The sequence below is a fragment of the Coturnix japonica genome, chromosome Z (genome assembly GCF_001577835.2).
Source record: "Coturnix japonica isolate 7356 chromosome Z, Coturnix japonica 2.1, whole genome shotgun sequence".
In the NCBI taxonomy this organism is placed as follows: Eukaryota; Metazoa; Chordata; class Aves; order Galliformes; family Phasianidae; genus Coturnix; species Coturnix japonica.
The window spans coordinates 21547347-21575336 of record NC_029547.1 but is presented as its reverse complement, the minus strand read 5'-3'; the positions used below and the strand labels follow the sequence as shown (position 1 = coordinate 21575336).

The 27990-nt window shown below is 41.4% G+C and overlaps 1 protein-coding gene across 4 annotated transcripts in view; it reads left to right on the top strand.

Moving 5' to 3' along the window:
• Positions 1 to 27990, top strand: part of IQGAP2 (IQ motif containing GTPase activating protein 2) — a 114031-nt gene that overhangs the window by 8268 nt on the left and 77773 nt on the right. For all 4 annotated transcript variants that reach the window (XM_015848846.2, XM_015848847.2, XM_015848845.2 and 1 more), the window contains exon 2: positions 11321 to 11420. In XM_015848846.2, the coding sequence (XP_015704332.1) occupies positions 11321 to 11420 (100 nt within the window). The remainder of the gene's footprint in view (positions 1 to 11320; positions 11421 to 27990) is intronic.

The window sequence follows — 27990 nt, the reverse complement described above, 5'->3', positions numbered from 1 at the left end:
ACAACAGTGATGAATGCAAAATGTGCTTCCTGTGTTTTAGTGGTCGTTGTTTTGCTGTTTCAAGAAGAGTGCTTTTGTTTTGAGGTGTTCTCACGATGCTCCTGATGCTCTCTTGCATTTTATTCACAACTGACATTTAACATTTCACTGCAGTGTTTTCATGAGTGGAAACACACTTGGGGCAGTTAAGAGGCTGTCCTGAAGTCAGCTCTTGCTGCATTAATCCAAATATTTTTGAGTGGGCTGGAGACAAGCAGGTAACCTGAAAAATTAAACCCTAGGGGTGGACAAAATGTTTTGTATCAGTTTAGAGGAAATCTGAATTCAGTAGATCTAACAGTCATGCACCCACCAGTTTCTGCACATGATTTAGTGAGAGCGTATCTTGTGTGTGCAGCTGTCAGTGACTTGCAGTGGAAATGGAAGAGCTCTGTTTTTTGATAAGGGGGGAACATCTGGCTCACTTCAGATCTGATGACCGTGCAGTGATCAGCTATGGTAGCTGTGTCTTTGTCGCTCAAAGCAGTTCTGATTCCCAGTAATTAGGCCATAGACTTGTTGAGTGAAAGGGTGGGGTTTTGTTTGCTCTTTTCTAACCTTGTTGTGAGAGTTGATATATGAGGCTTTGAGACTGTTGATGTTTCAGTTCACTCCCTCAGTTTTAAATCCTAGTAACAAAGTAAAGTTTATTGGCATGTGTTTCAGCGAGAAATGAGGGTCAGACCACTTGGAGTGGTTCCTAGATGTAGCATGGGCAATTGCTGTACAAGCCGTACTTGCCTGCTACTGGTGCCCAGCGGTGAAGGAGCCCTGGGAGGGGGTTAACTGGAGCCAGCACTGCTGGCCTTGATAACTCTGTGGGCTCTGGTTGCTCACTGTGGAGCAGAGGCAGACAGGCAGGCTGCAGGTGATAGATGAGGCCATTACTGATATGGCACTGCCTTTGAACTGCTTACCTGTGTGGGTACACCATGTTTGTTGTCTACCTGCAAGAACCTATCATCTCACCTATGAGGCAGGAACAAAGAATGTCTCTCCTGTCGTACTGTATCTGGATGGACTGGCACAGTCAGTAACAAGTTTCTAGGGTGCGGTCCAGGTTTGTGAGCCCTTATGCTGCACCTCTGTCCTCCTTTTTCCTGTTGGTTCCTGCTAATGTTGGGCCACTTCATCTGGGGAAACAGCCAAGTGCCTTATGGTCTGTGAATTCTTTTGCAGGCTGCTGAGCTGCCCTCCCTGGAGAGGTGGGAACATGGCAGGAACTGACCTGGCTCTGCTGGGTCTCTGCTACTAGATTCAGAGGAATCCCTAGTTGCCTGAATTTGTTACCATGCCTGTCTGCTGATGTTCTGTACCATGTAATTACTTTCCTGTGATTAGTAGGCCATTTTTGTACTAAAACTTCTCAATTTCATTCTACGGGTAAATTAATTCTGTAGATGCGAAGTAAATTGGCTCAGCTACGTTATCCCTAGTTCTTAAGGTTTTCTTCCTACCCAGTGACATTTTAAAAGCTGCTGTGTGCTTATATATATATATATATATATATATATATATATATAATTGAAATTACAGACCTCAAAGATATTGAGACTCTAGCAATTATTTGGGAAGGAAAAGCAAAACAGAGATGTGTTCCCCAAGTGTAAGGCTCATGACATGCAAATTTTTCTATGTTGTGAATGTACTATTGTTTGTATCTTAAAGTTTAAAAAAAAAAAAAAAGTTTTGAATATGCATGTGTTTTCTGGATGTGCTTTCAGAGTATGGAGAGAATTAAACAGTATTTTAGACCTTGTTAGAGGATGGACTCTGCAGCAGACTGACAGCGTGGGAAGGAGTAGGGGACAGTGAATTGTCAGGTGCCCTGAAGTCCAGGTGTCAGGGCTGAGTATCTCTATGGTGCAGTCTTTCTCAAGATTTACCCAGTGCTTAGGAGATGTTCTTGCTTCTGGCTTTACTTAGGCAAGTGTTTCTGTTCTCCTGTGTCTTACAGTTCAGATGCTGAGGCTCTTGTCTGTGTTACTCAGTTACCTTGACTCACTTTTCAGAGCATCTCTTTTTTGCTCCAGCATTTCTACTCATCATCTTTTCTGTTCTTTGACCTACATCTTACCACATTTTCTTCTGCCTGCAGTGTGAGTTTTCTGGTGGAAAGCTTTCTGATGTTAAACTCCCAATGATCTGAATGCTGAATCAATTTGCCAGCTGTTCTGAACAGGTTATCACTCTTGGCATTTTTCAGGAGGTGAAAGAAGCTTTTTCCTTCTTCTATCTCCCCTCCCTGCTCCTATTTTTTGTTCCCTTCCATTCCCATAGCCAAGAGTAGCTACTTATTTAACAACATCCAGGCAGAAGGCATTTATTACAAGTGTACCTGAAATTGCTGTTGTGGTCTCAGGCTGTCATGCGAATCAGATTTTTTGACACTTCAAAGACCAAAACCAATGACATGTTACAGGATGTTATCTCAGTTGGTGATCATTTAAATAGCAAGCAGCGTTTTTAATTTCTTCTGTGGAATAATGATGGTGCCCAAATCTAGGTTTCAACTAGCTTGTAATTTGGTGAATGACTCCTGTCAGTCATCTCCAGCTTCTCCAGGCTCTAGGGTCCCCTGCTGCCACAGTAAGCCTGGCACTTTTTCTGTTCCCTTGAGAGAACTAAGACATCTCAAACAGCTTAGTCAGGGTGACCCTAGCTACTGTTTGCAGAGTAGAGCATCTAAACTGACAGCCAAAGGAGTGATAGAGCCATAGGTAAACTCAACATGTGTTCACAGAGGAGGGGTGGATGATCCTGAATCCAGGCTCCTTGTTGTCACTGCAGTGACTTCAGTCTGTGCTCTGTCTTTTCCTCCTGACAGCCTCTAGTCTTTCCTGTTCTTCTGCTCTGCAATGTCTTGTGCTTCATCCACAAACATTTAAGGGTGGAGTTGTGGCTGCAGGTGATACAGTGACTAAATATAATGAAACATGCCTTTGGGGCTCAGCAGGAAGCCTAATGTATGTCTCTTTTTGCTGTAGACAGCAACATTTTGCTGTGCCATTCATGGCTGAGCGGCTTATTTTTACTAGCCTGGCAATATTAAACTATTTTTTTCATTATTGCTTTTATATTTTGTTTGTGTTGAATAGGTAGGTAAGGAAACTGAATCCATACTGCAAAACTTGAGCTATTTTATTAAAGATTGTTAATGCTTGTGTTTTTGGTTTTTTTTTTATTAGCAATATACATTTAAAGTAACTCCAGTGGAATGAGCATTGAAAATGGCAAATGTGTCAAAATACATGGAATTCAACTCCCAAGTTTAAGAAAGCAGTGAACATATGAAGCTGACAGAGGAACCTTTCACACCTTAATAGTTGATTCCTCGTGAATTTACTGCCTGGAGAAGGAAAGCCTGTTGGAAATTCCTGCTGGAATATGTGATATTGCTTCAAATGCCTTGAGCTCCCAGTGAGAATTTTAACTGTTTGTGGGTTTTGTATTTTTTTTAACATACATTATTTAAAAGCCCACATGAAAAACACCGTGCTTGATCTGTGTAGAAATTTAGTACACCTTTCAACCTGACTAACTCCTTAACAGTGTAGATTTTCCCAACCTTTCCTCATGCTTTACTGTGTTAATGACTGTTTAGGTGAAGATGAGATGACCTACCAGGAGAAGGAATAACTTGTCATTGGTGTTCAGTGCCTATTCATTTCCAGCAGCCTGAGTTCCTGTGGCTTGCGACCTTATTACAGTAATGTAGATGGAGTTGGTATCAGCAAACAGTTTCAAGGTCAACTAGATGGTTCACAGAAAGAAGCTAACAGGTTCCAAGGTACTCTGTGTACCTGAGTCTTGGGGATAAGAGTTACATTAAAGTGACCAGCTAGTAAAGTATACAGAGATAAACAGCTTTAATATGGAGTTACCTGAAATATTTCTCATAAATGATGTAGCTGGCAGTTAAGTGTTGGTGGAAGCAGCTGGCAACAGGCAAGCTTAGAAACTGCATTTTGTGTTTATAGTTGTAGATGACAATATTTGCCTTGAAGAAAACTGAAATTGTTTTGGATTAAATATTCTTTCCTTCAACCTTGCATTCCTTCTCCCTCCTTTTTCCTTTGAGCATACAGAACAAATATGTTGAAGTTAAAGTGAGTTTTATTTTACTGCATGAGTTAAAGAACCCTGGCAGGCAGGAGATGTCTGCATTCTGGTATCATTGTGTAGTAAGAAAAAGATAGAACTACTTAATATCAATTGCCTCTACTATAGTGATGCTTTATTGTACTACAGAAAGCCTGATGTCTGAAAGTAGACTAAAGGTTATGCAAAACTACATGCAGAAGAATGAATGTTAAGTGTCCTAGCTGTACATATGATTACTTGCTGAGTGCCAAATTCATCTTGTGTTTGTGTAGTTAAATGTGACTTTGTGAGAATTCAGGTATCCTGAGATGTGTCCCAAGAGTCTGTCAAACCTCTGGCAGGGTCAGCATTTGACAGACTCCATGAAGTCGAACAGTTTTCATACTTGGCTCCAGAAACATGAGCTGTGGTTGCTGTTGCCATCACAGACCCTTTTTATGATAGCACTAAGGTTTGTGAATTGAAATAGTACTCCATTTTTGTAAATGGATGTGGTTGGACTTTGTGGTATGAGATATAGAAGACTCAGACCTTTTGTCAGGGAAGTGAGGGGAAAATGACTCTGGGAGAATGACTGCATAGTCATAAGTCTCCACAAGAAAACTCTAGGGAAGAAATGGTTTAGCAAACACTTAATTTTACATCAACATGGTCCTTTTACAGGACTTATTGTAGTAAAAATGGTGGAATGGTGCTTCTTTTTATGTAATGTCTGGCAGTGAAATCTGGTTTGGAGCAGTGACCCAGTAGATCCTGCATGTCAGATTTGTGAGAATGTTTGTCTGGCTGGAAGATATGTGTATTTGTGTATGAAAATCTGAGCCTGCATGTTTCACACAATGTAATAACTAGATTAAGAAATCCACAGTCTTTTCTAAGGGAAGAAGAGAGCAGTTATTGAGGGGAAGGATAGAAAATCCAGATTGAAGAGCCTCATGATCTGATGAAATGTGTCAGTCTACTGTCTCACAGAACTGTCCTCCGCATTCACCACTGTGTTAAATTTTGATTGCTTTATTTTCTGTACAGAGCCCTTTCTGGAGCAGATGTTCAGCAAATTGACTCACTTCCTTAACTGGAGCCATAGAAGGAAGGTTCAGGCCATCTGGTTGTGTTGCTGAGACATGTTCTAGCTGTTTGCAACTGTGCTCTTTGGAAGAGGAAGTCTATAGAAGGCTGTCATGAGCAGAACATTAGATTTTTCTACCAAAGAGAAATATCTGCCAACACAACAGTTGTCTTGTAGGTACTGAATGTCCTAACATAACTCCTGTAATATACATTGGTTATACATTGTAATATACATATGTTGGTTTTGTTAAGAAGTTTTTCCTTGGTGACCTCTTGAATGATATCTGTTCAGTTTTAGGTGGCATGTTTTCCTCTTCACAGTCTGTAAACTGTGACATTAGATATCTGTGAATTGGTATTTTGGAGCAGAAGCACAGGACAGTTGTAAATGGAAAGCTGCCTGGAGCTTGCTTGTCACTGCTTTTGTACCTGGCTCTGAGTTCACCAGAACAAAGCATTATACTGGAGGTTTTGTGAAAGGGACTCTTGGCTTTTATTTCAGTGTTCTTTGAGCTAATGCAGCATGGCAGTTAAACACTTGTAGTGCACTAGTGCTGGTGATATGGGGATAGACTTGGGTAGAGGAGGCAAGAAGATGTAAGGAGGGGACACAGAATTTCCTGTCCCACTGAGCAAGGACTTGAGCATGCCCTCGCTTACTCTGAATCAGTATGCCAGCCTTCTTATATTTCCATCTGCTTTGCAGAATCACAGAATTATCGAGGTTGGAAAAGACCTAGAAGATCATCTAGTCCAACCGTTACCAATACTTCCCAGCTAAATCATATTCATCAACGCAACATCCAAATGTTTCTTGAACACTCCCATGGTCGGTGACTCCACCACCTCCCTGGGCAGTGCATTCCAATGCCTGACTACCTTTTCTGAGAAGTAATACTTCCTAATGTCCAGCCTGAATCTCCCCTGGTGCAGCTTAAAACCATTCCCTCTAGTTCTATCACAATACCAGCATACAACTGGTACTGTGAAACAAGACGTAGGTGATGTTCAAAAAATACTCCTTTATTCTAGCATTTCATTGTAGTCTGTTATCTCTCTTTCCTTCTTCCTCAGTTCCAAACATACTAACTCTTCTCTGTCACTGTAAGAGGATTTTAGAGGTTCTATACTATATGGGAAGTATGGAGGTTGTTGACCCTGCCTGCAGCAGGGTAGCTGGAGCTTGATGATTCTTGAGGTCCCTTCCAACCCAAGTTATTTTATGATTCTCTGTCCTGTACTGATCTCTACTGTAGTACCAAAAGTCATTGTCTTCCTTGCTCATTTGTCACTTTCTATGGGAAAATGGAAGCTGAGAGGAATTGGCACAGGCAAATAAGATCCTCTTCTTTGCCTTCATCAGTATGAGAAGTCTTCTGGTGTGCCTGTGGCAAATGCCTTGTTAAAGGACCTATAAGCATCCTTGTGCAGTTTCTGAGCTATTGCATCACTCTTATCTAAGTATGAATGAAAGAATGACCAGGAAGCCTTAAATGATACTATATGTGTTATGATAATACTTTCCCCAGCCTCAGTTTTTTTTAAGAATATAAAAACTGTTTTGGAAATTGCTATCCCAGAACAAGTTGGAATTTTCTTGTAAAGGATTCTATATGTTTACATTCAAAAATTAAAACTAAACTTAGTTTTTCTTGTATGCTCTTTAGTTTTCTTATAGGAGGTTTGAGTGTGGCTTCATTTAAAAGTAAAATTCAGGTATCCACAGGGAAGATTGAAAGTCACTGTGGATTAAACCTGTAAAAAACATCTTATTTACTGTCGTATCAAATATAGGGATGCTGATGTGAAAAAATCAGTGCTAATCCAGATTATATTTAACCTTGAGACTTACAAAAACTTTGTCATGGTTATAATAAGAGGGCAACATTTGCATAGCTAGCAGCTGTGTAGTCCTTGAAATTGTAATGTAAACTGAGCAAATGGGAACCTGAAATTCTGCATATCTCTCCAGGTGCTGTTGTTCAAGTTTATGGCCCCTCTGCCCCTAATCCTGTCACAGCTTTCAGTAACTGTATTGCAGCTTCATAGGAAGTGATAACATTTCTGACAGCTCACTCAGCTCCATCTTTAATTGATGAGCAAAAGATGCATTTAAACCTTCTCTATTTCATGCTGAGTCAGGCAGAGAAAAGATTTCTTGAGACATGTCTTATGTAGGTGCACATGACACCTCTGGAATAGCTCTCCTTGCATCAGTTTTTTATAGAATACTACTTTATTTTTCATTAAATCAGCTGAAGTAATTGTGGAAAGGGTTTTCTTAGACAATGCTGTATCATACTGTGTGCCACAGTAAGCCTATTTGTTCATTTTTGTTGAAAATGTGACAATTTAAGCTTTAATGCTGCTGGTTGCCCCATGCAGCGCTTCCTAAACACTCTTCCTTCACTGTTTTTTGAGGGAGGAGCATCTGTAATGAGTGAATCTGACTAAGCATTCTTTTTTGTATGTATTAACTGCTGGCTAATGGGGAGGCAATATCTTAAATGAGATGAAATAGAAAGCTTTCGTGCACTGCACTGCTATTTGCCCATATATTCATAACATTCTCTCTTAGAGGAAATAGTTGTGATGTTTTTCTGAATTCCAAATCCAAAATCCACAGGCCGGTCCAACACTGAATCATAAGGTGTGATTTTTATATACACTTTTTTTTTTCCCCCAGTATGGCTCCTATATAGTGAGCATGTGCCTTGTTCTGTGTCATTTACCTCTTTTCAGCAGGAACATTTTGATTCTGTCCAGATCCTGCTTGGTCATACCAGTAAGCTAGAGGTCTCTAGGTGAACCACAACCCTTTTTACTGTCTCAATAACATGCTTTATAACAGCAATCTTTTCATTTCAGTTCAGCACTGTCAAGAAGCTGCTGATAAAGTAGAATGTATTTATTATTTCATAATTCTTCCCTATCTTCTGAATGATAAATGACTTGTTAGGCAGAGACTCGAGTTCTTTTTTCTAAAACCAAGATCATCTTTGTGCTGAGCTTTGTGTGAATGGGCATACCCAAAGATGTATGCTGGAGTCTGCAGTCAAAGACAGAAACCTTTGCCAAACAAATATTACAGTAGAGTAAACTTTAAGGATCCATTATTTTGAACTCTTCAAATTAATTTCCTCTGCAGTTTAATCCTAGTGCTGCCTTTATCCTAAGGGTTATCACTGTCATTACTGAAAGTGTCTGCAAGAGTTTATTTGATGTTGTATTGCTGTTTCTCCGAAGCCAGCATGTACTTGAGAAAGAAATTACAAAATGGGTCTTATCAGATGACGGTGTTGTAAGAGACTCTTCCAAGCATAAACAGTATAGGGTCCCCATATTCAGATTGTTTGGAGCCCATTTTCAGCACATAACCAGATGCTTTGACCTGCCAGGAAAGAAGCCTGACATTCTAACCCCTGAGCTGCTGATACAGTACCTCTTCTAGAAAAGATCTTCACTTCTCAGTGTCTACCAGCTACTTGTCCTCTTCCCTTGTCCTTTTCCCTCCCTGCTGAAAGGCTCTGTAAGCAGAGCGACTTTAGCAGTCCCACGCTGTCTTCATGACCATCATCCACAAAAAATTTTAATGAAGAACTTGAAGTTGGCTAGGTCTTCTCCCTCTGCTATGTTCTTGTTGAGGTTGGGAGGGACCTGTGGGTGTGTAGTTCTCAAACTAGATTGTAAAGCATTAGAGTTGTTCAGGTAAGTTCCTAGAATGATGTTTATCAAGTGAGTTGTGTGGTTTTTCACTCCCACTTTCAGATAAGCTGCCTGTTATGTTGCTTTGATTGACTGTGGCAAGTTGTGTTTGGAGGGCAGAGGTAAATGGTGGGAGCAAGTAAATGTGTGAGTTGAGAGGAACAGGAAATGGAAGCTGCATGTCTTTCAAAAAGGACCAAGGTCAGACTCAATACCAGCTGTCACATCACAGCTGACAGGCCATAACAAGTCAGGGCAATTGGCTGGGCTCCTCTGATGGATGGCAATTGCCATCATCCATGTGGCTTGTAACTCTGGGTCAGCAGTGCTGCCTGAAGACTGATCCCAAAGCTCAGTGGCACAGGTAATGTAGTGTATTAACATTGAACATGTAGCTCACTGGTACTTTGCCCTTGTCTCATGGAGCCAAGACTCCTGTCCAGCAGAACAGTGACAGGATGTGGGATCAGCCTGTCCTGGGTATGCCAGTGATGTGGACAGCAGAGCTCTGCAGCCAGTTTGTTTTGCTGAGTGTTTTATGACTTAAGCCTCATGTTTACCTCCACACTAGTGTTTCAGTTCATAATGAGTGATGACCTTATTACAGTATCTGAGAGCTCTTTTTAGAGTGAGTCATGTTTATTGGAGATATCAGACTTGAAAGAGATTCAGAGCAAGACATTTGTTTTATCAGTTCATGAAACTTCTGTGTAATTAGGAAGAACCATCTTAAAAGCAGAGGAAGATGAGAGATATCAGTGCTTGTGATGATTAAAACTGAAACTACAAAGCTCAAAGCAACTGTGTGATAAATTAACAAATGTATGGTAGCTTCAGTCCCGTGTGGGTGAGTAGTGTCATTTCTTGTGTACTTAGTGTATTCCTGCTTGGCAACATGGGCCCTTGTTGTGCTGAAGCAAAAAGGGTCTGTCCTGGGTGTCGTGTCCATTTGGAGAAGGAAGTTTTTAAAGATCACTGCTGCAAAATGAAGAGGAAGTGATTTCACTGTGACTTTTTTTTTTTTTTTCAAGTAGATGGGATCACTTGGCATTTTTTTCTTTAAGTTCAGCTTTCAGTGTATATTCACTCCTGTAAAGCACAGCTTCTTGCTTTATCGTGATGTCTTTTACCCGAATTGCTCGTATCAGCTCAGGAAAGCTGATTTAGCTTACTCACTAAATGAGGCAGTTGTGCTAGGGAAATGATGAAAACTTGTTTGTGGCTTGCGTGATCCGTATGACAGTTCAACTAAAGAAGCGTTGAACAGGGCATTTGAAGAAGAGAAGATCTGTTTTTAATGGAGTATACTTTGTGATGGTCTCAGCTTGTGGGATTCTGCAGAAAGTGTCTGGCCCAGCCCCATTTCTGTCCCCTCCCTTTACTTGTACAAGCATGGCTGCAGTTGTGCAGTTGCTCAGAGCTGAGATCCTACAAGAAATCCTCTTCACAAGTCTTGTTTTCTAGCAAGGTCTGCTCTCTTTTCTGCTTCACAAACACAGCAGTAGGTCAGTCAGCTCTGGCACAGACCTGAAATTTGTGGTTGGGAAGCATGAGAGAGGATAGGTCAAACTCTTCTGGCAGCCACCAGCACAAACAGGCTGTCATTTTGGTAACTGGCGTTTGAAGGTTTCCCTTAGCATAAGCCTCATGCTATGACTGAAAGTCAAACAGAAGTCAGTAGTACTGTAGTGGCCTTCAGATTAATTGTTGGAAACATGTGAACTTCTGGAAAGATTGAAGTATTGCTCACAGAGGGCCTGTGTTCTCTACAAAGGGGGAGATCAGTCATGGGATAGTAGTTAATGATCAGGAATGTTTCCAGCTGGAGATGTGCAGAGAGTCATTCTTAATAGGCTCCTTAATGGGAAGTGATGTTGTTCAGCAGTAAGGAGTATGAATACCACAGCTCCTTCATTTGGTTTCAGCCCTTATCACAGGGCCCATCAGTGAAAGGCAGCTCACTCTGTTGCAGGTTAACAGCTTGCTGAAACAACAGCTGGCTCCTAAGCTGCCCTTGAGATGCATTTGCAGTGCTTTATTTCCATCTCTGCTGCTGAAGGGGCAGCTCTTCTACCCAGTGTTCACTTGGGTGGTCCCCAAACTCCTCTGAGTATGTGTGAGCTGAAATTGTCAGCTCCCAGACATAGTTTCACCTGTATGAGAATTCATTCCTGCTCCCAAATCAGGTAGCAGACAAATGTGAGACCTGCTGGGTCTGAGCAAGTGGAACTCAAGGAATTCATCCTCCAAGTGAAAAGGTGGTCTAAATGTTTGAGTGCCAAAAAAGACCACTTTCTTGGAGGACAGACTGTCTTAGTTTCTCTTCTTTGCTTAGGCTTTCAGTAACTGCTTTAAACCACCCCTGACTTGTGTGTAATTTGATGTGGGTCTCTGTTTGCAGCTATTGTGGACGATGAAAGGCTTTCAGCGGAGGAAATGGATGAAAGACGGCGTCAGAACATAGCCTATGAGTACCTTTGTCACTTAGAAGAAGCAAAAAGGTAAGTGAATGAAAACATTGTCACATGCAGACTTTAAATAAAGAAGTTGATCCATGCTGTGTTCCTGAACACTGTGATACTTAAAACATTTCTTGGGTCAATTTAATGTTGGAATTTGTAGCATTTCAGCATGAGAAACAAATGCCTTATATGGAAAGCTTCCTTGAAAGAAAGAGTTAAATAGTCGAGAACTTCAGAGTTGCTGTGGTGACCAGCTTCAATGAAAGCAAGAGCTGGGCGTTAAAACCTAGATCTGTGGTTTTACAAGATGCATCACGCTTGTGTGGCAGACTGAGGAAATGCTTATCATCCTGGCTGCATGGTCCTCCTCCCTTCTTGATGCCAGTGCTTTTGTGGAGTGACTTGGGTTGCTAAGATGGCAGATCATCACTTGTGATCTTACTGGGTTAATGATCTGTATCAGCTGAGCGTTTTAGTGGTGGTGTGTGGCAAGTGCAGGCAGAACAGTAAGATAAAGACTCTGCTCTTCCATTAGGTCCTCTAACTCATCGATCCCATTTACTTCTCTGAAGTGGCTGTACTGATCCGCAAGGATGAGTGATTTTATTACTCCTACACAATTATACCATCACATTCTAAATTCTCAAGACGAATTCAGCAATATTTTTGTAATTACAGACCAAGAAAGTAAGGTGGAATATCCTTGTGCTTTTGGAGTAGCTCAAAACTGTTGCCATTATCATTTGTGAACGTATACTTCACGCTCAGAGGCGGGTCAGAGTTTTCTAAGGTGCTGTTGTGCTCCATTGCTTCTGTAGTGCCCTATTACTATTGGTGACCATCCCACTTTGTTTTGCATCTAGTGATCACATTCTATTCTTAATCTTGAGTTGGATGACTTTCCTAGAAATTCCTGTATGTGAAAGGAAAGCTTTACATTGACAATTACAAATAGAAGATATAAAACCTGGGAAATATCAGTGTGATGGCTAATCATGGAATCCTTAGAATGGAGCAAACCAGTGTATCTCAGACAGGAATCAAAAACAGAAGAGTGCGCTGGGCTTTGAGTCTATAGTGCTCACCTCAATCACTGTCTGGCACTGACAGCTGCTTTCCTGCAGCTCTGGGGGCAGCTTGCTGCCATTTAACTTGTCCTACAAGCACTGCTGTAGAAGTCAGCCTTTCTTATCTTCCTATTCATTGCATTGTCCCATTTGCTTTGGCAATTGTTACCTCCTTTGCTCTGTCTTCCTCTTTTTATGAAGAGTGTTTTCCTTGTTTGCATGTATAAGCTGACAGTCCTTTCTGGCAGTGGTATGACACTGGCCCTGCTCTGTGCACCCATTGCCCCCACTGTGCAGTTGCAGGAGATTGCCCCTGCTCAGCTGAGTCAGCTGGCTACACAGGCAGGAAATCTGCAGCTCTTTTGCTGAGTTAGTTTTCTAGTGGTTTAGTGAGCTGAATAGTCTGATCAAGGGGTCACAGCAGAATCAATGCTGGCAAGAGGAAGAGGGGATGGGGTGCAGCAGGGTTCCACCTGGCATGCTAAGAGGAGGATCATTTCCATTTCATCTCCATTGCTTCAGGAAACCTCACTCTGAATCAAGCTTTGATTTTTTTACTCAAGGTTCCTCCTCTACTTATTGCAACTACACATTCTACTGGCTTCTGACAAGATGGGAATAATAAGTAATCAAAGTAACCCCTGAAACTTCATGAGCAAATGTGATATTGTTTTTACAGTTAGTGAATTCAGTTAGCATCTGCTCACCCCCCTCCTATTTCTTTCATTTAATTTCACAGGGATTTGTGCTACAAGTGATATTCTAAGCATCACATAGTTTTGCTCACTGGTGACAGGGCTCACATCAAACACTTAGCTAGAAACTCCAGGGCTGTTAGGTATGTGGAAGCATTTCTGGATCTCAAGTCTTGGAATGTTAATGTTAATTGCCAGTGCTACTGTGTGGGTTATGAGTGCTGCAGTGTAGGACACTTTGTGCTTCTCTGGCAGTACTGCTGTGGGGAAATGTCACAGGCTGAGCGAGTTCAGTAGCACTGTGCTGCTGGGTGCCCTTCTGCACATGGTGATGAGCTGGCAGGAAAACCAACTTCTTTTAAATGAACAAGAGGAGGAACTGCTCACTGTTGGTGGTTTGAGTTTGTTTACAACACAGGGTGATGGTTGCTCAGGCAAGGAAGAGCATGGGATTGCCTGGGAGGGGGGAGAGGGTGATGCTGGTGGTGATGGAGGCTGTTGGATGAATGGTATGGCCTTGGAGGAAGGGAGAGTGAGGGAAACTTATCCCTTCACTGTCAGCTTCTGAGAGATAAAATAATTGCATCAGGATTCTTTGCCCAGGAAGGGGCTATCACTAGTGTGGAAACACCCTAGCAAAAGTCTGTATGAAAACCTGGGGAAATGAGCAGGAATGTTTGCATCTTAAAGCTATGCAGTTCCTGTCCCTTCTCACCAGTAGAGTGAGTAATGTGAGTTGGGATGATCTGGAAGCAGCTAGTGACAGTGCAAGAGTGAAACACACAGATAATGTGGCCTTTTTACTCCAATAAGTGTAGCATCCTCCTTGTAACAGAGCCTGAAAAAGACCCAGCAGTGCTGGAAAGCAACATAACCTCAGAGAGTAGCAGAGCCAAAATTCAAGCTATGGTAAAATGGGACTGACCAATACTTGAAGGCTTGGGTGCTGGTTGCCTTGTCAGGATAAGGGCCTTATGTGCTTCAGGTACAAATCAAGCAAGTGGGGCAGCAGCTGCAGATTCCCCCCAGGCTGCTGGCAGGGAAGGGGCTGTTAGGATGGTGCTTTCAACCCTGGACTGCGAGACCACATGGAGCTGCAGCTATTGCCCTCCTGGGTGAAACATGGGAGAGAGAACTGCATATCTGATACTTGGTGTCTATCTACAGCTACAAGCTTTTCTTTTTCTTTTGCCTCCTATAAAACAGAAAAGGAGTGGCACCTTCTAGTATTTGGCAGTCCATAGATAGCTATGGCAGCTGAAAATAATAAAGCAGGGTATTTTTTTCGTTCACTTGGTAGCTGCAGAAACAGCTAAGCAGCAGTTTGCAAGCAATTCATTTTGACTCATTCTGTAAAGGAATGAATACAGAAATAAACAATAGTTAGCAGAGGATTGGGGCAAAATATGGCTTTATGTACAATACTAACCCTTAGGAGCTATGCTCTCTGGCAACATCTGTAATCAAAATATTGTTTTATAGTAAAATTTCAAAATGCCAAAGTTAATGAAAATGATGGATTTATGCTTTCAGCTGCTTTCTAGACCTCTGTTTGCACACTCACTTTAACTGACTTTAATAAAAACTATCTCAGTTTAACACGAAACAAGAATTCTGCTGCAGGTATTCTGCAAACAGTACCTTCTGTGCTAGGCACAATATCTGCTATAAGTATACAGCATAGGAAATTGGTTTTTGAACACAATGAGTAGGCTTGTAGTACCTGTAGAGATCAGTAATGTTAGAGAAGGGTGTTGTATTTCATACTGGGAATAAAAAAAAAATCAAAAAACATTCTGTCCTTTTAGACTGTTGGTTCTTTTCTGCCTAAAATCACACATCTGAGGACAAATAATGGCTTTCATTGTTCATGGGTTTATTACTTTTGTCTTTAAGGAAAATTTATTTCTTACTGAAGACATAAAGGGCAAATGAACAGTCTCCAATGTCTTTAAACTCCTGAGATGAATAAAACCAAGAATAAGGATTTTCTTCCTTCGAGCAATGTAAACATGGATGCTTAGAGTCTCACCAGTAGTTACATGAATACCTTTGCAGTGTTGTTTAGGAATTTTTTTCCTTTAAAAGATAAAGATAGGGGATGAGTAACAGTTATGCTGCACACTGTTGCCGTATTGGATAAGGCAGATTCTAACAGGTAAAACTTGCTACAAAATCCTCCTGTCCAAAGATTATCTCAGATTTTGCCTCAAGTTTGGCTTTTGCTGTTGCTTGTCTCTGTGCAGTTATGCATTTACCTGTCTGTGAATGAGAGTATGGGTCTGAGGGTTTTTAAGCTGTGATTGAAGGTTTGGTAATAATACAAGCTGAGTTTACAGTAAAACTGTTGTGGATGATGAGGGTTATTATCATCCATAATTAAGGAAATGCTCTTTACCTTGGCTTCTTGGAAATTATAACTTCTAGTGCTATGCTTGAATTTGCACTATTGGATGCCTCATCTTACTCATCTTGCCTCTCTGCATCAAACTGAAGAGTTTCACAGTAGCTACTGTAATGTTGTAACCATACCTGCCAGCATTCCTTCTTTGCTTTTTTACTTATCCATTTGTCAGGAGAAGGACTCATGTGAAACACTAAAATGAATGGATGGGGAAGTAAAACTATTGCGGGAGTGCCTTCTGAGAAATCTGGAAATGGAACTGGAGAAGAATGAGGATTTATTTTTACAATAGGAAATCAAATCATCCATTTTTAGACTTCAAAACCTGCCCCCATCGTTGTAGTAGGTTTTATTAAATTGGTTTACAAGGGCTATTTGCAGTATTGGTCACTGATGAGATCACAGTTGGAAGCTGTTGTGAGAAAATGCACATGCAGTTTAATATGCTTAAAAGGTCAAGCCCTGAAGCACTTAACTGGTTCAGCTGAAGCTTACAGTTCTGTGGAACCATTATGCCACAGAAAAGTCTAGATGTGCCATTTTTCATGATGGAGATACCATGGGTGTTTGCTTTGGAGCCCATTCTGGAAAAACTGTATGAAGGCTTGGCATAAAAAGAGGGCTGGCCAGGCTGCCTGCTGCTGTTTCTTTATGTTTAGGCAGTAGTACCTGTGCAGCCCTGGGAGCTCATGTGTGAATCAATGCAATTCAGATGATTCAGATGCTTTGTTTTCAGTCACTTTCATGCTACTAAAAGTCTTTAGAGTTTTGTGCTTAGAGACAAATGTGTAAAATTGTAATAAGTCTGTATGACTAGCTGACTACAAGCAGCAAATGTTAAGATACCTCCTGGTAACCCAGTCTGTAGGTTCATCATAAGCCATTCTTCACACAGTAGCAGCCATTGATATCTGGTAGATTATGAACTTTGGGTTTTCTCTCCCTTGTGTCTAATAGAGCAGCAAGCATCAGCTCTGTGAAGGCCAAATGTTTGGAAGTGTGATGCTTCATGAAGTTAAATTTTTGGAAGAATCCTATTTGGCTGTATAGGCAGTGATATACCTGTCTGTGAAATAGCCTTACTCGGAGTTATTGATCAGGAAGCATACTTATCACTAAGCAGATTGTGGGCTACTGTGTTAAGCATATTTTTGTTCCAGACAGTCATACAACTGGCAGTTTTCACTTGCAGTGTCTGTGATATCAATCCATCCAAATAATTGCTTGGATAGCAATATTTGCATATGAAAAGTCTTACTGCTAAGATCTGAAGGAGGGGAAAACCTTTGTGCTGCTATGAGAGAACTCCTGTTTCTGTACAGCAGGCATTGACCTGCTCATTGGGATGTTGAGGTAATTCCTGCATGTTATGGGTCACTGCTCTGTCTGTATAGTTGTCAGATAATGCTGCTGAGTAATGATGGATGTGACCTTTGTTTTTTTGGACACTACGCTGTATAGCACTTAACCTACAACATGCATTGGAAGCAATAGTACAGTCATTTCAGAACCAGCTCTTTCCTAAAGCTTTCCTTTTGTTTTAGGCTGTACCCTCTTGTAAAAAGCAGCTTTTGTTTTTAATAGAGAAGTGACCAGTTTGAATCTAGCTCTGGGCTGGCACCTGCATACTGGTGCAGTTTTAAGATCAGCTTCACCGCGATAGCACATGGAACTTTCATTTCTTCTTTACTTTCTCTCTGTTGCAATGTAGATTATCTGTGGAGAGACTCAGAAGCAAACTTGCCTTTATGCTCCACCCATGAGCCTAGCTGCCTGTCAGATCAGATGGCCTTGTTCTGCACCCTGTGTGTTCCTAGTTAATATTAATGTAACCTGAGGGGGCCTCATTAAGGTATCAGTAGTAGCTGAATCATCAGGGCACTGTAGGCAGCTTACCAAGTAATAGGGAAGCAGGCTGCAGGAGGATGTTGAGATGGGGCTCCTTGCATGTCACCAGCCAGAACTCCCACGTCTGTCCTGTTGGCTATGGCAAAGGAAAGCTTAGGGCTGAGCTGTGCAGGGTGATGTAGATTTCTTGTTCAAGGCAACCCTATGAAGTTACTGTTGGAAAGAACCTGTGACAGTAGCTTTGCAGGTGGAAAGATACTGATTAATCTTTTGGTCTTTTTGGAAGATTTAACTGTTCCTGTAAAACACTGGGTAGTCCTACACTGTTTGCTGAGTAAGTTGTGTGCTGTTCCTACACATCTGACAGCCGGCAAGACTTTTGAAACCTGGCATGTTAATGATGGAACAAATCACAGTGCGAAATCACAGCATGAGTGCTGGTGTGCAGGCTTCTGTTTGAGGCCAAATAAAACCCTCAAGTTCTTGTCACCATGTTTAAGTTAGGGCTGTAAAAACAGTCATTGGTGCTTCACTTTTTGCTTGATTTTTTTTTTTTCTTCTTCCTGTTGTTCATGCACTTTGTCATGCAGCATGGGGGAGGTTTCAGGGTAATTTCTTCTATCCCACATCTAACACCGATGGGAAAAGATTCTCTAAGCCAAGAATTTATTTGGAAAATATAAGTGATATATTTGCTGTTTTAGCCAGGTTCAGTTACTTGCATGTTTTCTTGAGACAGTTCAACTTAATTAAACTTACTTAACTGCATGTGCAAAGGAGTGCTTTCTTCAAAGCCCAAACAAAAAGTATTCTTTGCTAAGGCTCTTGTTTTGCATGAGGTGATAGGGGGATTTCTTAAAGACCAGTGTAGATGAGAAAGTAATCAATGAAAGTACTTGTTTCTATTCATGAAGAAGTAAATAATGGACTAAAATATCCATGCACTAGCCACAGGATAAAGAAGGGAGATAGCAGTTGAGTTCCTAATAGCATCAATACATGTCCCTGGTCACTTTCACTTGGTGTACTGCCTGGTTTTTACTACATATTTTGCATCCTTCTTGATGACTAAAGCCTAAAATTGATTTCAGAAAAAGAGACAAAATGTCATGAGGTTTTGAAGCTGGGGAAGGGGCAGGAAATTAATAGGGTTGATATCCTAGGAAGGGATTCACACAGCTTCAGTAGCTGTAAGTCCAAGACAGGTCCAGGCTCAGAAGCAGTCTTCCATTAGTTGCAGGTGTAACAACTCTACCAGCTTGAACAGGAAAATCTTGCAGGATTTCATTTTGAGTCAAAGAGAAGTGTTGACAAGTGAATAATCAGTGTGCATTTGTTCTGGCAGGATGATGTTTAACTGCATGTGTAACTTCCCAGGTACTCAGAGGACAAATATGTAGCCTGCCCTGGGAAGAAAGATCATAGACTTGCAATTGTAAATATGTATTATAAAGGTTTGAGGTGCAGAAGTGGACTGTTCATATTGCTTTATGTGGCAGTGGAGATGAGAGCCTGGATTTGATTCTGGTTCTGATTGCTCCCACCTGGGTTGTTAAGCCTTTTGGTTACTGGTGCTTTTTGCCCCTCAAGGAAAATGATAATTCTAGTCTGACAGCTTGAACTCTTTGGCCATCTATTGCAAGTTATCTATTCCTAAAATTTGATCACTGCCAATGAGATCTGTGGCATTATAAAGTTAGATGTAGTAAATAAAGGTGTAAAATGAGCTCTGTGATGTAACTTACCTTTATAGCAGTACTTTTCAGTGCCTCTCATTCTGCAGCCTAAACATCTGCCTGTCATAGTGGCATAAGCAGAATTCATATGTGAAAGTGGGAGAGTTGCAGCTGTACTCAGGCACCTCTGCTGTGCAGAGATTTTGCTGTTATGGCATGGATAAGCCCAGGAATCTGATGTGTTAACTTTGAAGTGGTCAGCAACAGGGAGAAGCAGTGGAAGTGGTGTCCTTTGGGGTCAGTACTGGCACTGATGTTCTATGTCTTCATCAGTGACATCCTCAGTAGCACTGAATGTGTCCTTAGCAAGGTGCCAAGCTGTGTGGTGTGGCTGACCCTCTTGTGGGCTGGGATGCCATGATTCTAAGAGTAAGAAGGGAAAGGAGTGGTGCACTGGAGTGATGGAAAACTTTCTATAGGCTGCCTTTCTCCTGGCCCCTTTGCAGGTGGGCTTTGCCCACCCAAAGGACTCACCACGGGTCCTATAGAAAGCATTGAATGTATACTAAGGTACAGTCTGTAGTAGGGGAGTGCCTTTAAAGCCTGTCTGTTGAGTAAGTTCCTCTAGATTGAGTAAATACCAAGATACACATCAAACATGTACAGGTTGTGCCAAGCTTCTTTTCTCTGGTAGAGAAAGAAAGCTCTGAAATAAGCTGGAACTGGTGAGTGTTATGAGTTGAGCTGCCTTCCCTTACTGAGAACTTCCCAACCACAGATTGCATTACCTCTCTTACCATAGCCACAGGAAAGCACAGAACATTTCACTTGAACGTGTCTGCCTTTATGCAATGCGTATCTAGCCATGTGGGATTTGCTTTGCAGTGTGTTTGGTGGAGTGCCAGATCCTTGTCTCAGCTGTGCTGCTTGGAACAGAGTTCAAGGAGGTTCGTGACTGGAGCTGGGTTTTAGGACTTCCCTGTTCTGCGGATGCTCATCAGAAAACAGGATCAATCAACTCGATACGCCCATTAACTGAGCTGTGCTTTCTCATAGCTGTTTTCTAAAGCAAAAATCAAAACTTTGCATTGTGCTGATCACAGTCCTCGGATGGGGAAAACATTTTCTGATTAAGTATCAATGGCTGTGAAAGGTCTACACGCTGATTTTTGCTTTTAGAATGTTTTTTAGGTTTTCCCCTTCTTCCTGTTTTCCACCCCAAGACAGCCAACCTAACCTTGTGATTAGCTTAATGTGGACAGCTATAAACATCATAGCCACTATCATCTTTTAGGAGGATTTACACTTTAGTTGGAGTCTTGGGAAACATGAGAGTAAAGTACTGGGTGATACTGGCATATCTCTGTATTCAGTTAATGAAGCTGGCAGATACTTTCTTAACATTCTTGCTGCTTTCTGTCCCCCAGACAGAGACCTTGACCTGCTGCTAAATAAATACATTTATGTTGTGATTTCAATTTCAACCTTCACTTCCTCAAGGCTAAAATGGTATCACATGATGGTTGCTGATGTATTATTCTGTCTTATGAGAAGTAATGGGAGAGAACATACTTTTAAAGCAGGAATTTATTCCAGGAGGTATTATCTACACCAGGGCTTATACATTCTTATGGTGTAAAGGAGAGACAGGAAGTGCAGAATTCTTGATCTTCTAACATCTAAAGTCCATTCTAAAAGTTATGTATGGTCAGAAGGTTATTGCTAGGTAAAGTGTGGTCCACTGGAGTCCTCAGTGCTTGTGACCAGTAGGAGCCAACTTAGTTGCAGTGTTTATGGGCTGAGGTGGCAGTAGTGTTTTGAATGGCAGCAGGAATTACTTTACTTTTTAGGACAACATGTCAAAGAGTAGATTTCTTTTAGATCTTTGAGTATATCTAAGAAAAAAAAACATCTTTGTTCTAGTGCAAAAAAGACTAGCAAAACAGGGGTAACTAGAGCATGTAACAGGACAGACCTTTAATAACATGAGATGTCCAGGAAGAAGCAAGAGGTGGCAGCTGCTGCTGAATTGAGACCTCTGGAATCTGTGAAGGGCTGCTGCAGCACTGGTTATTCACAAGGGTCATCAGAGCTGTTGTTTATATTGGTTCTGCTTTCTAAAATCAAGGCCAAAATCTTTACACTGGCAAATGACTATTTGATGCAATTTGTTTGGCCTTTTCTGTACTACAGACACATTTGGATCGGTTCTTTTCTAAATAAAGACTTTTCCTTTCTTATTTGTCATTAAATTTCAAAACCTGTGGTCAAACTCTGTTGTTGCTTCACAGACTTTCTAAAAACATAAACACCTTAATTGCAGTGCTGAATTCTCATTAATTCTGTAGTTCTGATGAGACACCTATCCAGTACTTCCAGCCGATGTCCATGTGTTGAAAAGAAGCCCCTTTTCGCAAGGCAGAGTTCACAAGGCTCTCTGGATATTCTGTTTCTATGCTGTCTGTGAACTGAGTGACACTGGAGCAATTGGATCTTCTCTGAAGATCCTGCTTAGCTGGTACTTTGGTAACATGATTAGATTAATTATTAATGATTTGTGTGCTCTGTGGCCTCTCCTGTAACTCAAGATATGAGAAGGGTGGCTGTTATTAAAAATTTGCATGCCTGCAGCATTATAAAGGCTTATAGTTCAGCAGCAAGAAAAAATGTAAAACAAGGAAGTACAGGATGTACTCTGAGTCTTCAACTTTCTCTTACTTATGGGAATAGCTGGGAGTAGGGTTAAAAGACAGTGCAAGGACCATCTGAGTGTTTTCAAGGAGGATCAAATGTCTTCTAGCACCTCTACTCTTATTCTTGCTGCCCTACAGATGTTGAAAATAAAACTGATATGAGAGTGGCTTTCTGGTCTTCCAGAAAACTTTAAGAACAGTACAAAAAGTAGCCTCCTTCTAAACAGGAGAGTATAAAACTACAGTAAACATTAAATTGGGTTAAACCAAATGCTGTGTGCTTTTGGTGGGTATCAGGAGGTTTAGTTCTTTGGATAAAAGAAGTAAACAAAGATAGGGGGGAGGGGGGACTGAACTCTTGGCTGAAGTGCTAACAGGATGCTGAAGGAATTACTTCCTTATATTGGCTTTAGGTCTTCCACTTCTCAGTTTCGTTTGGAAGCTGAACAAAGTCCCTGACCTTTCTCTGCTACTTATTTCATTTTTATTTTCTTTTAGTTATCTTTTAGATTTAAGTCCTCACACTTCAGAAGGCTGCTTTTAAAGGGGTAGGAAAGAGCAGCAGAACATATAGTACAAATCATGTCACACAAAGCAGCTGAGTGTGCCAGTATCAGGATAACCCTTAACTTATGGATTTCTCCCAGCAGATGGATGTGGTAGACATTGAAATGTATGGGAGATGTGTTGTCAGCCATTTCAGGCATCCCAGACTGCCTACTTGGCTGGGAATACTCAGCACTGGTTGGGATGGGGGACATGTAGGTACCAGTCCCACAGGCTGAGCACAGTGGCCCTTGTTATGGGGTGGGTGTCATGCCCTCCTTCCCCCTGCCCCCAGCCCATGGCCAGAACACTTCAGAGGACTTCTGTTAAATGCCTCTAACAGTTCAAAGCTGCATAGTTTTCTATCCTTGCTTTTCCAGAGGAGTGTGTGGCATGGATGGAGCAGATATCTGGTGGTAAGGCTGGGGCTGGTTTGGGACTGCTCACAGCAGAATGGGGAGGGAGGTGTACCCTGGGGTGTCTTTCTGCTGCAGAAGAACATCCATTAAGATGGGCTGAGCAAGGTATTTGTAACGGGGATACCTAAATGCATTAGTTGATCTATAGGTGTTTTCCTATCTGGCACAAGACATTCAGAGATCTGTGCGTCACATTTGCAAGTAACCATGTGTTGAGTGTAAAATGGCTGTCACCTTGAAGTGAGTCCTTTCACAGGGCTGCCTACTAGAAATATTCTGTCTGGGGAGCATTAGAGCATGCAAGCGAAACAAGAAAACAGCATTGTTTAGAAGTACAGCTTTGGTAATGTCTGATAAAGCACTTTCTAAAATAACAGTTGTTAGAGCTTTTGCACAATGCTGCTTTTATCCACGTCTGACATTTAAATGTTGAAATACTATTGAGTCAGTGTTGCAGAATGTTTTTGTGATGACCGTATTACTCTGAGGAGTCTGATCAAGGAGCCAAAGAGCTGAATATCCTCAGGCACTTTTCTCCTGCTGCATCATCTGTTGGAAAGTTTCTCTCAAGGCACATATTCAGAAATTGTGATGAAGTACTCTGACATAGTGTGTCCTGGAAAGTAGCTTAATGAGTTTAAAGAGCAATCCTAACTTGAATAGAGGTCATGTCTTAAGAGTCAAAAGTGCTTGAGCTGGTGATGAAAATGAGCCTTTGTTGTAATTCACTGCTGCTAGCCATGCTGGCTTACAGTGTTCTCTGTGAACTGTATTCAATTATTTTAAAGGTAAGACTCCTAACTAGAGCTCACTAAATTATTGTGACGTAAACCTGCTGAACAATTAAAGACTTGTGACTTGATCTGCAGAAATTTTTAAACAGCTGCAAATAATAGATGAGAGAGCTGGAGCCCTGTGGTGGATATTCAAGGCTGGAGACTGGAAGAAGTGTTTTGAATTATAAACTTGGAATACCTGCACAGGACTCACAGATGGACTCCTGCCACTTCTGTGAGTGAAGCTGTGTGAGAACCACTCAGTGGGTGCTTTGTAGCAAACCTGACCTGTTCCTCCACTCTGGGAAAGTGCCGGGGTGTGTGAGAGGGGATTGATAGCTTTGTTCCGTTTGACTTGCTCATGTATTCAGCAGGCTTGACAGTTTTCCATGATGTTCATTGTAAGGAAACACGCACCCATGTCTCTAAGGATGTCATTAATAGCCTTTTTCCTAAAACTTAACGAATGCAATCTCTAAGGCTCAGCAGTTTGCATGTTCATCCCTGTGCCCGTCCTGTTAAAAGTCAGCAGCAACAGCTCCACTCATCTGGACGGAAGGAATTGCAGCCAGCAAATCTTTGCGCTTGATTCTGTGTGTTAACATGCTTTCAAGAGTAGGGACCTGATGCCAGTGGCTAAAGTATTGTGATGTTTTCTCTGCCATTTTTTCTTCTTATTCTTTTAAGATGTGAACAATTAGAAAAGCATTTAACAAATGTGGTGTCACACCTAAACGCGAATATAAATCAGGAAAGCACAAGATTCTGACTTACATGTTGCTTAAATCTGATTTTTCAAAAAAGCACTTTCCATGCTTTTTCAAAGTACTTGAGAAAATACTGTGTTCCAGATACCCTATCTGGTAGGGGTTGTGTAGCGTTGTGAACTCTGGGTGACCTATTTGAATAGATTAGGGATGAATACAGTGAATATCCTGTCTCAGTATCTATAAAAGACGCTGCACTGTAAGGATGGTGTTTTGTAATACACATGGCTTTCTGCTGTGCAGGCGGGGAACGAAAATGTTTGAACACTGTGAAGGGCAGATGGTTAACTGCTGTCACTGTGAGTGTCAAAGTACAAGCTTTAGAGAAGGAAATAGCAATATTTGGGATGAATGTATTTAGGTTAAAAGAAACGAATGGAAGAATGTCAGATGTTCCCTCTGATAACATTGCATCCAAATGGTTTTATCAACAGTAAAGGAGGGAAAAAGATAAGTGCTCTGTTCTGGCTGAAAGCCTTGATCTGGTGGGGAACACAGATATGTTTGTTCCACTGGCACACTGAAGGTGGGGACAGGATGTATCTTAGAGGCTGCAGTTCGGAGGCTGATGATTCTGAAGCAAGTTTCTCACTAACCCTCTGTCCCTATGCTTGGAGTACGTTTTAAGTAATTCCGCTGTCTGTCATAAATGGCTCTTATGGCAGGATTTAGACTGTGATGAAAAACTTAAGGAGTGACCTGGAAGGAGAGGAAACATGTGAAGGAGAGGCAAATGTGGCTTGAAGGTGGGAACCCGTGAGTGAATGGTGTAGGGCTGATCTAAGAAGAGCAGCTCCAGACAATTCGGCAGATAGCTTCCAGGAGGCCTGTCCCAGCATGGTTGTGGTTAAGTAGTCCGAGAAACCAGAAAAGCAGAGAAGGAAGGGTTGGGGGACTTTCTGGAGGAGGAGAAAAGCTGCCTTATAGGACAAAAAAAAAATGTGTTGTTCCCTTTTTTCCTTAAAAAGAAAAGGGTGGGGTGAGGAACAGATGAGAGCATGAGGCTGTACTACTGAGCAGACAGAAAGAGGAATTAAGTTTCACCCCACTGAGTATCATCCTTGCTCATCTGGCCTGGCTGGATGTACCGTGACAGCAATAGGTGAAAATGGCAGGTGGTGATGTAGCGTGGTGAGCAGCATCTAGAACAGTGGTCTTTCTCTGTCTTCCAGCATACAGTCTTAAAGGAACTCTGTTTAGCTTCTGGGTATATGTAATGTTATAAGCAGCAATAAATCAGTCTTGGTTGGGGGGGGGGGGAAAGTTCTTTGTGAACTGCACCAATACAGAATTTCAAAAATCAAACATTTCTCCTCCTTCAGAACAAGTGCTAATGAGCCTTCACTTCTGTAGAGATAAGAAGGGCATTGTTCTGCTCTATCCAAATGTTGAATTCTAAACTTTGTCTGCTCATGTTGTAAACAGTGATTTGCATCTAATGATGAATTACTGAAGCACACTGTGTTCCTTGCTTTATAAAAGTAGTCTAGATGTACTCTTAACTATCAGCATTTGTCCTAGCTAAGTAGTTGTTAGAGCACAATAGGTATGTGCTTGTCACAGAACTTAGTTACAATGAAGGGAACAGGGTCTTCTGACCCTTTGCAGTGTCTGTCTTCTACCTCTTGGGGTGCAGTTAGACCTGTTAGCCACTGGCCTCTAGGTTAAACAACTTCTGAACGTGTCAGATCAAACTGTTTCTGTACCCAAGATATTTTACAATCAAATGACAGCTTACTGGAATGACTGAAAGGCATGGTGTCAATATACTTAATGAAAACGTTTTCTGGTAGCATTTCTTGTTCTGAAGGAGCATGTTATAGACAAGACTTTAATAGCCAAGACATTAAAAACAAAGAAAGAATTAACCAAAATAAACCTTGAAAGACTAAGAGTTGTATTGTTTACTGAAGCACAGATAAAAATATATCAAACCAAGGAAGCTGGGGAATTGAGAGAGAAGACAGTCACAAGGAGTTATCGAACTGCAGGATTATTCATGGGATGAATGGAATCTGCTTTCACCATTGTTTTGTATTGTCAGGGTAGTCTGTGACCATGAAATGTCCAGAAAAAATGGCCAGATGAAGCCTTTGGATGTACTCTCTGGGTCATCTGTTCATGGTCGCTCTCTGCTTCCCTTTTAACTTTGAATTTGTTCCTGGCTCACTATTTGTCATCTCTGAGAAACAAACATAATGTAAGTTCCATTTCTTGTCCTGTGGCTTTTCTCTTCCCGTACTTTGCTCTAGGATGAAAACTTCAGCAGTTGGCTTTCTGCAGATTCATCTTCTGCTAACTTAAGCAATACTTCCTGGCAAAACGTAGGAAGTTTGTGCCTTCTTTCATATTATGGCAGTTATGCTTAACTTTGAGAAGCAGAAATATAATTTGTGCAAGAATAATAAGCATTTCTTCATGCTTTTCCATATACTTTTATTTTTCTATGGTTTCCTTGTTTAGGGAATCCTAATATATGAGAGCTATGTTCCTCAGTTCTATCTACTGATCCAGTTTTCAGCTGCTGTAAGCGCAGTATTGGCTGCTGTATCTTTCTTAACTTTAAAGACTTTTCCTAGCTGTTGCCTTTTCTGTCTGCCAGAAGGTGATATGCCATAGATAAAGAAAGCTGCAAGTCTTTGACTATTCAGGTAGCTAAGGCAGCATATAAAAAGATGCTAGCCATCAGCAAGAAAAGAACCGAGATGTAATTAGGGAAGTGTTCAGTTAAGTACATCCTTACCTTGGAGACCCAAGGATGAAGGGAAAGGGAGATCTTCTGTTTTCCAGAAGGGCTTACTCTCAAATCTGACTGTGATTTTTTGGGTGGCTTGTTTTTGTTGTTTGGGGTTGTTGGATTTTTTGTTTTGTTTTGTTTTTTTGAGGGGGGGTGGGGGAGTGGGAAGGGGATTAAACAAACTTCAAAAGTTCTATAGCTCTTGTTTTGTCTCATCAGTGGCTTAAGGTCCTTTTCTGGCTCCCCTCCTAGTTCTCTGTTACAGCCAAAGCCCATATACCCCCACTGTTGCACCTCCTTCAACCTTTGCTTTTGCAAGTTTCACAGGTCTGGGGTCTTTCTATGTGCTGAACACGAGGAGCAAAAGTGATCCGAATCAAAATTGTCTCTCCAATTTTGAAAGTGATATAAATGCTGCAGCAGGCTTGCATGGCCAGAGAGAGTTGCTGGGAGCTTTTAACTTACCTTGCCTTCTTATTTTAAGCTTCTTGCAATAATGAAGAACAGTAACTATATATTTTAATGAGATCTTAAATTCTAGGCAAGTTCGTTCCACTAGGTCAAACTTCTTGTTTGCAAGCGATGGAAGTCTGCCAATACACGGCGCTTGAAAGGAATCATTGTGCAATATGTGTCCTTTAAAGCCATCCTGCCCCATAACAGTGTGCTGTCAAATGCAGAACGCCGGTTTTCACTTTGGAACAACCATAATGACACGGAAAACCGATCTGCATCTCTTGATTCTCACTGCACAGCCTAATGTTAAGTAGGGCTCTGAAAAGGTTCACAACTTGTCAAAATAAGCCATCTAGAAGCTGAGTTTATCACTCGTAGCCTTACACCTTGGTGTAGTCTTTTTTTTGCACCAGGCTTTTTTCATGCAAATCGCCCTTGGTGCTGGCTAAGCCTCCCCAACATGAATAGCTTTCCTTCCCTTTCAGAGCCGATCTGAGGAAGCTGTGATGTAAGCTGGGAGAGATT